This window comes from Pomacea canaliculata, linkage group LG1 (genome assembly GCF_003073045.1).
Source record: "Pomacea canaliculata isolate SZHN2017 linkage group LG1, ASM307304v1, whole genome shotgun sequence".
NCBI lineage: Eukaryota > Metazoa > Mollusca > Gastropoda > Architaenioglossa > Ampullariidae > Pomacea > Pomacea canaliculata.
The window spans coordinates 15,775,027-15,789,512 of record NC_037590.1 but is presented as its reverse complement, the minus strand read 5'-3'; the positions used below and the strand labels follow the sequence as shown (position 1 = coordinate 15,789,512).

At 40.2% G+C, this 14,486-nt stretch overlaps 1 protein-coding gene across 4 annotated transcripts in view; it reads left to right on the top strand.

The window, feature by feature from the left end:
• Positions 1-14,486, top strand: part of LOC112554279 (filamin-A-like) — a 42,593-nt gene that overhangs the window by 1,938 nt on the left and 26,169 nt on the right. For 3 of the 4 annotated variants that reach the window (XM_025222113.1, XM_025222033.1, XM_025222266.1), the window contains exons 2-3: positions 8,710-8,726; positions 12,514-12,646. In XM_025222113.1, the coding sequence (XP_025077898.1) occupies positions 8,715-8,726; positions 12,514-12,646 (145 nt within the window). In that variant the 5' untranslated portion in view covers positions 8,710-8,714. The remainder of the gene's footprint in view (positions 1-8,709; positions 8,727-12,513; positions 12,647-14,486) is intronic. The other variant, XM_025222193.1, reaches the window with a different exon arrangement.

Below are 14,486 nucleotides of genomic sequence, written 5' to 3'. Positions count from 1 at the left end.
TATTCGCCAAGTCATTTGCAATGAGTTAATTTTCCAAAAAACATATTGGAATGAGGTTTTTTTTCCAGAAAACTTTTTTGTTTCGCTTTATTGAATTCAAAACACGAGACGGTTTTTGTGAGGACAGGTGTGGACATACTTGCAGCATGCGCCTGCTGGCTTCGTGCCAAAGGGTAATCATTCGCGGGTGTCGGGTATCAGTACCCCGAACACAATCTCAGCTTCATCCTTCAGCTTCCATTTCCTTCCCTAGTCTCCATGCTCGTGGAAGTTATCGTCAGGCAGTCGCATCTATCTATCTATGCAGCTTTACGCTTTTGGCAGCGACGAGCATCGTACACACACACTCGGCGCTTGTTCACCGAGAGTTTTGCCTACGGGTCGACGGAGTAGGTAACCCTGCTTCTGCCTCACGGAGGCAGAGAGGGAAATGTGGAGGAATGGAGTGAGTGGAGGGAAGGGGGATGCTGGGCGCCGTGCATGCGCACACGCTGGCATTGACCTTATATGGCGCAGGCGCGTGCGTCATACGATCCACGCGCGTTCTGTATTCTTCCCCACAGTCTTCCACGCCCGCCGTCTGATGTTTGGCGAGTTGTAAGGCCTTCTTTGACGAGAAAGCGTGTTCTGGAGTGTGTGTTGTTACACGAACAACGGTCAGTGACGCGTGGCGACCTCTGCTTCCACTTCCTTTCTCTCTCTCTAACACTCTCCTTCTCTCTGGCGGCTTCTTCCTTCCCACCTGATGCTAGCCACGAAAAGCGCAGGACCGGCACCACTACAAAAAAAAAAAAAAAAAAAAAAAAATTAAAAGAACACTATGTCGGTGTTTTAATATCCGAGGTGAAAGGTCAACTGCTTTCTTCCGGTTCTTCTTGGGCTTGAAAAAGCTTCTGTTTGGCATGTGCTGCTTGAAGGTTGCACTTCAAAGGATGATTTTGTGTTTGTTTTGGTTTTCGTTTTTACCTTAACTTGAAAAACAAGCCGGCACGTAAGCGTACTCGTTCTTTCGCTAATTTGTTGGTTGCCGGTTGGTTCGAGCGAGAGGCCAATAATTAGTTTCATTGACATAGTCTCTTGGAAAAATGTTCACTCCAAGTTAATAGTCAGTAAAGCTACATTCTAAGTCGACGACGATGACTTTCTCCCCTCGTATTTTGTACAATAAGCTGAAAGGTAATCACACTACTGCTTCTCTTCCTGTATTGTTACTTAACAGAATGAGACCAGTTCCCCAGGGATGGGTTTCATGAGAGGACTTAAGTCAGACTTGACATCAAACCCAATTTAACTTCCTAAAAAACTTCACTAATGGTTTGTTAATTGAAACTTGAGACTTGTGCCTCTAGACTGACTTGATAAGTCAAGAGACACTTTGTGTAAGGTATTTTTTTTAAAGAGTTTTAACTGGACAAAGTGTTGAACCGTCGACAGTGTAAAGTCCCCCAAAGTCCCATTACATAGACACATCTATTGACACAATTGTCTTTGTGACCTTCGCACACAGCTTTGCCAAACTTGGTCAAACTTTCGACATTTTCCCGGGTAACAAGGCCTTCAGGTTGAGGTTGTTAACCTACAATGCCAGAATCTGTGTCTATACGTGAGTCACACTCTCAAACGGTCTTCTTGGACACCAGATGGTTGGCTGTTCTGTTAATTTTTCTTGTCATGATGTCAACTGTTTATCCGATTTTAAGAGTTTTTTCATTGTTTAATTGGGAAAAATGGTCTTTGGAAAGATGTTTGCATTGCTGAGACATTAACCCCAATTCTTTGAAGATCTGATTAATGTAGATGCATGGTAAGTGAGATAAATACAGCAAGAAGAGGGGGTGGAGAAAGTGACAGATGGGGACAAGACGGATAAACAAAGAGACCTAGAGAGAGATATATACAAAGATATATACATATAGGAAGAAAAAGAGACCAGAACAGACAGACGAAGAGCAGGAGAGAAAGACACCAAAACACAGGAAATCCTCCTCCTTTCCCGAGAAAAATACTCCCAAACACGAACAAGAACTCCATCAGTTTATATCTGTGGAACATCAACACGGCAGTAATGAGCATGTTGTTGTTGTTGGGATGAGGTAGATCATGCGCATCAGACATGTTGTGGCCCTGTCTCCCCAAAACAAGGGCTCGGCACAAGCTTTGCCCTCAACGCCAGCATCTGTACAAGGAGCTGCTCGAAGGATTTTGTCTTGGCACCGGAAGTGCTGTAAAGCAAGTTTCGTCACCGACTGAGTGGCCATGCCAGTGCCAAAGGTCAAAGTCTTTCAGGCTGTCAGTAATTTGAGCTATGGGGATATTTTCTCTTTTCATTTCGAGGAGCGGGTGTCCCAGCAGGCAACTGATGTACCGGAATGCACTGTCTGAAGAAGAATGCGTGGATGCGTGGGCTAGGACCCCTAAGACGAGTAGATAGATTAACGAGTGAACTTCCTGACACTTTTACTCATTATCTTTCCTAAGTGTTTAAGCAATGTTTGCTATATGAGTTGTATCACACTGAAAGAAAGACCGAAAATTACAGTCAAATGTGCGTCTGTGAGAGAGAGAGAGAGAAAAAAGAGAGAAAGAAAGATAGAAGAAGAGTTTTCTTAATTGGTCTCTCACGGTGGGAGTCCTTGAGGTCTGATGCACAAGATGATAAGAAGCAGACGTGGAAAATCGAGGAATTGCAAGCTTCTGTAAGCTTTACTCGAATGTCCAAGCTTCAAAAGTCTACTTTACATATAAGTTTATTAAGTGGAGTGGGTCTGTTTTAGCTTCATTATAAGGTGGTAAATATGTTTTGATAGCTCGCTGTTGCAAACTCTTCTGCTGCCACCCGCGTGTTAGCACAAGTCTTATCGGCAGATGTAGCGATGAGATTCGCAATGACGTCCATCGTAAATATACGAGGAGTTTAAAGGACCGATAAAAGCTTGCGATTTGATCCTTAAATTGTGTAATTCAGATAGAAGAGGACTACAAACAGTGAAAGATAAAATCATGTTGGTAACAAACGTTGGCTTTAAATACTCCAGGCTGTAATGTTACAGGACTCAGCAATTTTCATTTTAGTTTTTATCTTTAAGAAATGTTACTTCTGTCTGGACAAGACGTTAGATGAGAATCTAGACCGAGCAAGAGAGCGAGAGAATAAAAGAGACAGAGAAAGAGAGAGAATGAAGCAGATGGAGCTAGAGGTACAAAACAAGAACGATTAAAACAACCAGCTACTCTAAGACATCTTTCAGATGTGAATCAGGTACCACCTGGATGTGAAAGTTCATTGCCCTGCAAAACGAGCAGTCTGGTAACCCTGACCTCTCAGTTCACAGGGGTCATCAGCTAGTTCACAAGGATTTCAAGCTACTTCGCGTTTAGTTGGTTGAGCACCTGCAAGTAACTCCAGAATAAGGGAGGTGAGGTATAGAACATATTCGTAACTCGAAAACAATAGCATCAAGTTTGGCCAAAGTGTACGATTTTATCAAATCTTTTTCAGACTTCGGTCAAAAATTTGTCCTGGGCATATGACATGTAAGGGAGTCCTCGCCGGTGGGGAACATATCAAATTAGCGGACATGATACTAAAGTCAAACATTCTACATAATAAGAAAAAGAAAATAAAGATGAAGGCAAATGGCTGAATGCGTGAGTTTCTCCAGTGTTCTAGCTGTTTGGGAGGCCGCGATTGGTATCTTGTGGGCGTCGATTCTCTCACCGAGAAAAAACGGAGATGAGCTGGCAAACACCAATGCATTCTTTTTGAAAAAAATACAGTGACACCATCGCACAAAAGTGAAGGGTGTGACTGTTTCTGGCGGTCGGCCACAGACATTTGGCACAGTACTACCTGTTGCCTCGTTCTGAACTAACGCTTAATAATATCTGCAAACTACACTTTACTCCAAGGTCGTGCCAGCTTTGCAGTTTTCTTTAAAAATTAAAACAGCTTTCACCACTTCTTAGACTGATCGTTTTCTTCCTGTTAGTTTTATATGCTGACCTACGAGCAGAGATTTTGAAGAGGATTCGTATACAACTAATAATTAAAAAATGTGTCACCTTGCCTTGTGACATCAGACTCACCTGCCTTCCGCTCTCAGTCTCGTGACCTGAGGTGTGTGTGAGGTGTGGCACTAATGCAGTGTTATTGAATGGTTTGTGAGCGCCAGGTTGTAGGAAAATAAATGTCTTTCTCTCTAAACTTTTTTTTTTATTTATGTTTTAAATATCAATTATAATAATACTATATAATAGTAGACTATAGTACAGGGTGGGCAATTTAAAGTACCCCGCCTCCCATAATACGTATCGGTGGGTTACTTTTAAGTCCTCCACACCTCCTCTAAAGTGTATTTGTTCTCCACAAGTAGATGGGATGCCAGGACAACCCTATTTTAACAGATGCAACCTCTTCTTCAAATATCCTTATCAATTGGTTCCATAAATACAGTTCATGAACGGCATGCAACCCCTATATGTGTGTGTATATATACTGAGAAGGGATTAGGTCTAGATTATGTAGTTGGTGTGTTCTTCAATGGCAGGGTTGAGTTAATGTTTTACAGTCGTTTTATGGCTCATCTTTTAGAGCTGATGGATGCGTGGGCGGGGAACGCACCGTTGCACTCTTGCTGGGGGTGGGCCTGAGGTTGGTAGAGTTTCCTCCAGTCAAGAATGTATGGAGCGGAGAGGCCACGCATCATTTCAGGGCCATGCAGCCAGCTTCTTGTAACCACAGCAGACAGAGCTTTTATTGCTGATGCCAAGCCAGTGGCAATGAAAAAGATGGGTTTTGTGGAAGGAAGGAAGAAAGTAGGGGTAGGGAGCGAGAACAGCCAAGCTCCTTTTAGTTGCACTGACTACGTTTGTGACACTCTATGTCAGTCATCTCTGAACTCACTGGATGCTGAGGGTTGCCTTTGGCAGCCAGCGAGGAAGAGGGATTGGCCCGAGATAAAAGGCATCCGGTTTAAGTAAATTGTAAATTGTCTCTTTAATAGGATCCTATGCCAGGTCGTTGGCAGTAATGAGAGAGTTTGATTTAAAGAAAATGAACACACTTCATCTGCTTTCACTCGGGGTAGCTCTCTGTAATATGTCGTTAACCCCCTTCAGTGATGATGGGCCACAGATGAGGTCTTCTGTACATTGTCCAGCCTCAGTAGGAACATTAGAAGCCCCATTCTCCACACACACAAACACATCTATAGATCTTACATTCTCTCGAACAAGTTTTGTCTCCACATTTTCTCTTCGACGTCCATCCACCCGTCACGTTCAATTCTCTCTCTGAACTTTCTCAGTGGTTTGTTGCTTGTACTTTAAAGGTTCACACGTTTAAACACTTTCTAATTTATTAACAAATATCTCGTAATATTCTTTCCTTTTTCTTTGTGGTTTTTTTTCTTTTTTCTGTCTTTTCTTATTTAAAATAAAGAGACGGGAGAAAAAAACCTGTCACCTCATGTACAAATAAGTGCACAACATCTAAAGACAGCGCTTGCAGCTTGAGATACAAGGGTTGTTTATAAAACTGTAATCATTTCACCAGAGCTTGATATTCAGCACCAACAAGCAAGAGGAATGGAATGCTGAACATTAAGCTGTGAGTCAGGGTTAAAGAGAAAACCGAGTTTGGTTTTCAGTCCCAGCGCTAATGACTGACTGAAGCTTGCACCGACCGGACGCTGACATCATACATTCTGAACTTCGGTCTTTAAAAAAAAAAATGCGAAAAGAGATACAGGTCAGGATGACCTTAAATCGAGGAACGTGGAGGGAAGGGATGGGAACGGAAGGAAGGACTAACTGCGTGCATTAAAATCACGTGTGACGAGTATCTCTTAGCATTAACTAGCCACATACAAGAGTTTACCACACTCACAATCCCCTCTCCCCCCGAAAAAAAGGTTTACGAAATTAGTCTGTGACCAGGTAAGCGCTTGATGGATGTTGTTTAAGTTAAACGACCTTTAGAGGAGCCGCTGCACGAAGGGCATCAGGAACGCCCTTGGCACTATGTTTTGAAGCCTCGCAACTATTTCCTGTACAACAAATCGCAGACAGCAAAAACGGAAGAATGAAGATAGGAATAACGAAAAAAAAAATACAGATAGGGAAAGAAAGAGTGAATATATAGAAAAAAAATACTAGGAAACTAATAAAGAAAGTAATCAGAAAAGGGCTGGATTCGTCCGCTTAAGAAAGAGAACAAATAAACAAAGAATCACTGAAAAGAAAAAAAAATTAATGTACAAAGGTGTGAAGAAAGAAAGGGAGAGAAGTAAAGAAAGGCAAACGGAATTATAGAACAAAGGCGGAAAAAAGATTAGACGAAAGAAGAAATAAATAAATTAAATCTTGTGAGGTAGGAGAAGGATGAGGCAAAGGTGAGTTAGGTAGGGAGGGAGCGACACACGTGCAAATTCCCAGAAAATGTCAGGAGACTTCTGGGTACTGATATCATCTTGTCACATTCTGCAGGTAACTGCATTTGCTGAGCTTGGCGGTATCTGCAAGGTGTGGGAAGCCACGCTCTTCTTTTTGTGCCAGTAGGGCTTCGTAGATAAGAGGCGAGATAAGCCTGGTGCTGGGAGGTTGGAAGTGCCACGTAAAGGTTGTTAACGTGACTTTAACAGAAACAACACACACACACGCACGCACACACAGACACAGACAGACACACACATGCACACACACACACACAGACAGACACACACATGCACACACACACACACAGACAGACACACACACACACACACACACAGAGGAACACACACCGCGCACACACACCATGCGCTCTCACTTTAAAGACCATTAGGTAATCATAAAAGCTTCCGCAATTTAATTTTTTTTTGGTAATTTTTTTAGAAGCTGACCTTTGACCTGGAGTACAGTCATTTTTATTTTGATGTCAACTTATTTTGACGTCAACCTATTTTGACGTCACACCATCTGTCATCTGTGAAGCCCTTGGGATTGTCTAAAGGGGAGGATGACGTGCTATACAAGCCATTATTATTATTATTATTATTATTATTATTATTATTATTATTATTATTATTATTATTATTATTATTATTATTATTATTATTATTATTATATTATTATCTTTCTATGTAAATGACGTCAATGAGGCTTCTCGGACTAGCTGTCATGGTTCTTTTACTGCGGAACGCAAAATTTACTCCGATCTCTGAAAGGAAAAATCCCCCCACACACACACTTCTCTTTTTAGTTTATCCAGCTCCCTGCCCACCCAGAGATTATTTTTCTGGAGCAGGTGTCTGACTTTTCAGGTAGATAACGACGGCGGAAGAAGCTGCTGTGGGTCTGCCTGCCACATTCTGTGCTCTAGACACGGTGAGGCACTCACTGTCCATATGATTGCTAGGTATACGGAAGGAGGTAAAGAAGCCTGGTGTAGTAATCTTTTAACAAAAGTGACTACGGATACAGTTTCTGACACAGTCATGGAGCCACTGCTGTTTTACTCAGTCTTTTTTTTTTCTCCGCAGAGCTCATCTGGGTTGTGAGCTGAACAGTTCCTGGCTCAGTTCTTTTCAGTCATGCTGATTCATCATTTGAGCATGAAAGTGAAAAATCTTATCACCGCCATCATCATTATCTCCGATCATTACTAGGCCCTCCAGCTGCCACTACTGTCATTAAAACCATCTGACTGCGTTCATGTATCATCGCTAAAATGTGATTAGTTAAGTGACAGTGATTTGTCTCACAATACTGCGAAGATTGTCACTGATTGTCACACATCGTTCTTTGTATTCATCCATTATGAAGATACAAGCGCTCTTTATTTGCTTGCCGTCTGTCACTTGCACGTCTTCCTCACATCCAGTCTCATGCCTCCCAGCACTCATTAATGACTTAATTAAGCCCTCATATGCTCTTCCAAAGCTCAAACTAACTTCTGGCAAATGTGCTCAATGCTACCAAAAAAGCTATTTTAAAAAGTAGAAGCATCGTTTGCTGATGCAGCATGACATTTTTTTGTAGCTTTACTTTAGTTTTCAGAAGCTCAGTAGCTTAAGTAACTTAGTGTCTATACATTCAGCATGCTGGCTGTCCGTAGTAGAGTGCAGCTCTTGTTTTGTGTCCAAAAACTGTGCAATTATTCATCACTGTCTGAACTGTTTATATGTGGTATATATATATTTTGAATCTTAAGCTTTCTTTGTTGAGACAAATGTAGTTAAAAGAGCAGCTATTTTGAATTTTGTTAAATATTATTTTAATATTATTACAGTTTTTTTAGCAGCGCTACAGAGTTTAGACTAAAAAATCTAAATAACAAATGGAATGAACACTGCTTAAGCAAAATTATTAAATTATTAATTTACACATTTATGTAACCACTAGCTCATTCCATGCAAACTGCTTCTTCTGTAATAACTATCACTCTTCATGGGTTTGCTTCGACAAACGTTTGGTCTACTTGTTTGTTTGATTGGTGTGTATGTGTGTGTGAGAGAGAGAGAGAGAAGGAGAGAGAGGAGAGAGAGATAGTTTGCGAACATGAGTTTTACATTAAAATCTGTGGAAGCATTGTTGAGGTTAGTGTCGTGCGCAGATACATTTTCCTCTTTGTTTTTATTGTTCTTGTATTATTCTTTGCTTCAAAGATAATCGTCTTTGCCTACTTATTTTAAGCCACCAAACCTTTTGTATCTGTCTTTGCTGTTTCAGACACAATGTCGTACTTGGTGAGAGAGGTTGTCTTACCACCATGACAATACGCTATGGCCTTTTTTCTTCCCTAGTTTGAGAATGTGTTTCAGCTTTTCTTTTCCATAAACAACCATAATCCTGAAGTTTCTCCTAGGGCAGCCGCATGTTAATTCTGCCAACATTTAAAATACCCTAGCAGCACGAATGCTGAAAACATCATGGGTTTTGCCGGGAAGTATATGGGTCACATATATTTTGGAATAACTTATGTTTTTGGCATTCTGTGCTGCTAAGGCAGCTTATTTGAGATCAGGGGATAAAAAACAATGCAGGGGGATAGAGTATAATATATAATATATAATATATAACATATAATATATAATATAATACTAAATATAAAGGTGCAGAGGTTGAGGATCTTGAATACGGAAGAAATTCCCATGATATCTATGAAATTATAGATTGATAAGAATCAGGGTTCTATTTGTGCATCTGAATGAGCTGCAAGCCAATATCACTTAATTGTCAAAAAGGGAAAAATGTAAAATAAACTTGAAACACCTATGGAAAAGAAGAGGTACTTTTACAGGATCAGTATTATCCAGAAGACGCAAAACATTTTTAACTGATCGAAACTCTTCAATTTTTCTCTCTCTTTTAGGAAGAGTTTTTTTTTTAAATTGTTGCCATTCTATTTTTTCTTTCTTGTGGCGTCTTTATGGATCTACTGGCCTGTTACGTGGAGGTCAAGTTACCTGAGTTTGTTGTGATATGTGATGCACAGTTTGTGTGTTTGTGTGGCGTTTGGTTCAAATTGTTGCTAACGAATTTACTACGAGCCAGTCAAGCCTGCTCCTCTCCTTCCTTCCTCGCGCCTCGTGCGTGCAGCTCTTCCATGCGCCTTGATGCGACCCTCCGTAGTTGTGATAAATACAAGCGTGTACTAGCAAACATCTTGTATCGTGAAACCTTCTAAAAACATACATCAGTAAACAAGCGAGGAGGATGGCCATATCATGTACAAGAATGCGTAGCATGTCTTCAACTTTTGTCTCTTCTCAAAATAAATGTGACGAAATGGAAAATGACATGTATTCAATTAAAATTTTATTTTATAGTCAGAAGAAAAGAACAGGCGATAGAACACTCCGCGGTGCACAAATACCCTTATATTGAAGCATTCTCTACAAAAATAAAATCTTCAATACATCAAGTCGGTACAGTAGTACCATTATTGAAAGTTCGTAGCCCTACAGGGCCTGAAACATTTGTCCCAGGTGTATGACGGAAACAGCTGGGAAGATTCAAACTTATTTTGACACTAATGATATGAACAGGGTTTGTAGGAGAGGCAACCCGTGGTAGAGATAACAAGTTTAGGAAAAATGCAGTCAACGCCATCCTCAGATCCCTGGCATCTCTGATAGGGAGCCAGAAAGACACAGCTTTGAACAGGACCCACCACAACCTTGCAGGACTTGACATCCCTCTTTTTCTCATGCTTTTAACAAAGTTGTACGCACTTGTTGTTTGTTTATTTAATTGTTGTTTTGTGTGTATTTTAGGAGCGATGCTCAGAGTTGCGTAACACGCTCCATGTACTTTGCTGACGTCATCTCTTGCGCCATGTTTGATGACAGCGCATGAACCAGATGCAACAACTAGTATCTCCCCCACTCCCCCACACCCCCTTTCCCTTTTTCCCAAAGTCTTTTCGTTGCAAAGCTTGGCGCAAGCTGCGGGACACTGAAAGCGACCCAGAATGCATTGTGCGATCTGTACCTATTTCTTGTTTCTTGCATGAATTGTTAGCTTATCCATCCTCCAAGTCATCCTCGTCACACACCTAAAGCACTCCCTCCCCCAACCTACGAAAGGTCTCCATCCCCCCGTTGCTGTCACTGAATTATTCAGTCCTAAATATAGCTTGCGCTAGTTTTTATCTTCGCTGTACTCCTCTGTTTTTTCTGGTTTAAGTTTGCTGTGATATTAGGAGGGAAATCATAATAAAAATTTAATAAAGATTTTAAAAATACATCTGTAGACCAGTATCAAATCGTCTGTAATGGAAATGTCTCTGAATACATGTTAACAAATCTTGAAATAAATCTCCAGAAATAAGTCAAGGAGATATGAAGTATTAATAGTGTGTACTAAAGATTGACAAAAACGTAAACATGAAACATATATTTTTCAGTCTTCTACAAGTAGTGTGTTTGTAAGCTGATTGGTCAGAATCTTTGTCAGTTTTTCTACCTGGACATGTTTAGTACAACAACAATTTTGCAGATTGTATCCAATTTTTTTTTTTTGTTGAAAGCTTCTCCTAATCTTTTACCAATTTCCAGAGTTTGCCTGCTTGTATTCAAGGAGTGACAATAAAAATACAGATATGCAATGTTCAAGCTAAAACTGTAAAATCTTTTATCTTGTCTTTCGCCAGTACACAAGGAAGACCAGTTTACCGTACTCTAATGGAAAACCTTACATTTTTATTTATAAGTTTTAAACCCATTTTAAATTTCTGTATCCTGATGATTTTTTTTACCTTGCGATTGTTTGACTCAGACTTTATTAAGCTTTTGTAGTTTTGCAAGGCCGAGTTTTCAATATCTTTCTTTCTGTCCACCTGTCTGCAGTGGATTTGACATTATTGAAGTTTCGGTGGGTGGATTAACAGTGACGACAATAAATGATTTCAATAAAATGTAAATATACAGAGAATCACTTAAGATTTTCAACGCAGCAGTTCTTTCCCTAAAAAAATATCCTAGCTTTTGATAGAAAAAGAAAATTTTCAGATTGACCCTGGTCAGCAGCAAGCACTCACACCTTTCTGAAAGTCCATTCAATACATCACAATTGTCACATTAATCACACCTGTCATAGTCGTTTTAAGAGCATGCCTATGGCGTATTTATATTTTCTTTTATATATTATATATCTTTTCGCCCAAAACATCGCCACATGTACATCTATGGTAAGTACAGTAGTGATTAGAGGTTTGGCTTTGTAGATGGCATTGATGTTGTTTCATTGTCGATGCCGCAGGACGCTGTTGAATACTGTTACAGTCGTACTTCTGTAAGAAGCCGTTTTTACTAAAACTGAATTTTACTAGAAATGTGATTTAACATACACACGCCAGCAAAACATTAACAAGTTAATAATAATAAGGTACTAAAATAAAATCTTGGTTTATAGATGCACATGAGTTTGTAGTCGGTTGAAGGAAAATTTCTTTTTGTAGATACACCGTTTTTTGAAAAAAGGGGATTTTTAAAGAAACAATTGGCTTAGCTCTTGGGTCCAAGTTAAGGCTTTTTATTTAAAATGTAGGTTTTTCTGGGTTCTTCTTGGTTAACTGTTTAGCAATTGTTATTTCCTAGTATACTGTTCCTTATTATAACTATCTACTCAATTTGTGAAAATGTTTTCTTATACTAAGTTCTTTTAGGACTGTCTGCTTGTAAGAAGTGTGTACCAAAATGGAAAACAATGAAAAATGTTTCATCTCAGAGATGACTTTGCACAAATATATCTTTGAGTTATAGTATATTTTATAATGAACAAACTATTATTTAAATCAGATTATGACGCAAATGTAATTAACAGACACTAGGGAACATGCTTAAAAACTAAAATTTCTCACAAATTCTTAGTACTTAAGTCTGTCTAAGAAAATAGGTTTCTCCGCTAAAGTGACTAGTTTTTGTGAGCATAAAGCATGAGGACTTTGACCGTTGACCTCGCTTTGACCCTGTTGCTGCTGAGCAAGGTTATGATGGTGATCTTACCTGTGTTTCTACCTGCTTGCTGTAGAAAATGCCCGGAGACGACGGTCTGGGACCGCGCGTGCGGGACAACAACGATGGCACCATCTGCGTCGAGTACCATCCCAAAGTGGAAGGTCGCCATGAAGTCCTGATGACACACAACGGAGGCGCAGTCAAAGGTAAGCATACAGCCCCTCCCTGCCCCTTTTCTAGCCTTTTTTCAGAATGGTTCCACTTGGTCTCTGTTATTTACAATTGGGTTCTTTGTGTCTCTATGGTCCGTGTCTTGTGTCTGTGTCGCGTTCCTTGAGTCTCTGTAGTTTTTATAAATATGCTTTTTGTTTTATTGTGGTTGATAGCTGTCTTCTTTGTGTATTTGAAGTTTATAAGTTTAAATTCAATAATCAGCCGATTTTAACGAAAGAAAAAGAAAAAGAAAAAGAAGAAAAAAAGAAGAAAAAAAAGAAGAAAAAAAAAGAAGAAAAAAAAGAAGAAAAGAAGAAGAAGAAGAAGAAGAAGAGAAGATGATGATGATGATGATGATGATGATGATGACGACGACGACGACGACGACGACGACGACGACGACTTAAGAAACTCAACAAATCGAGAGGCACTGTAAAGAAAACAACTTGCTTTTTTTAAAATCAGGATCTATGAGTTATCTCCTCTCTGCTCGATGTCTGTGTAATATCTTCATGAGGACAGACAAAAAAGCGCGGTAATTCCCCTTGACCCTCACCTCGTAGACTGTCTAGTAATGATTATGTGTATGTATATCTGTTTTACATCCGGGTCCAGAGTGCAAGCTAACGACACAGCGAGAGGACATAGTGTAGAAAGCCAGGTATGGTAACACAAAGCCAGATCACTGATGACGATCGTCACTTGTTGCAGAAGAAATCAGTTCTCGTATCAGGTTTAACAATAATGAGTGATATAACATAAATTCTGCTCATTTATGGCACGTAAAACCTTTGGAATAGAAAGTAAATTGCCTAGAGTTTTCTTTTGTAATAAATCCTATATAAACTCAAAAACAAACAGTTCAGTTTGGAAGAGTTTCGAGTCAACCATTGTTTCGGCGTATTATCTTGGTATGTAGCAGGTTGGCAAACAGACAATGTCACGGGAAGGAAGAACACTAGAGGAAAATAAGATACAGCAGGTTTCCCCCAAAACTATCCTCCCACTGCTATCTGATTAACTGGAGGCCTCCTCCACCTTCTCTAAGTTTGGTGGCCAGACAACCCTGCTTCTTGCGTTGCAAGGTCTGGGATTCCGAGAATAAGGAATCGTTTGTCTCTTTATCTGAAGACAAAAACATTGTAGATGTTTGAAGCCTTAATAGAGTGTTCCCTATCTTTTTTTCCGCAAGAGAGAAAAACAAATTAAGATGAAAGCGGCACTGCCGACGGGTCGTTTTGAGACCATGAACCTCTGCGCATGCGTGAAGTTTTGAAACAAGAGATGGGTTCCAGGAGAACATCAAAGAGGAAATTGAGATTTTAGCTTTATTCAGTATGGTGGACACAGCATAGCACATGGATGTTTATTCAACACGAAAGATTTTCAGCCAAGACGATACGCTATCCAGCAATGGGAACACACCTCACGATTCTTTTCTCTGTCAGATGGTTGTGCTCCCCACACCTCACCCCCCACATTGCACCGTTTGTCTGACGTAGAAAGTGGGATTTAATCCACTTCCTTCATCCCGAGGGCCTTGCGTAGGTGCAACGGTTAGCGCCTGTCACCAATACAGCGAGGGTTGGTTGTCCTGGGTTCAGTTCTCGTCTTTCTCTGCATGTGGGATCTGTTTACAGGGCTGACTGCCTTACCGTTATATAACCTTAGTTGCTGGCTAGGTGTAAAACACTAATTCCCTCTCCCCTCCTTCATCTAGTCTTACTGCTCTATCACACTCCCTCTGCATTTCTCGGAAGGACATTTAAGTGATGTTAAGAAGCAGTATCGTTTACGATTTATGGTTAGTGAAATAATGTGAAATAGGAGACA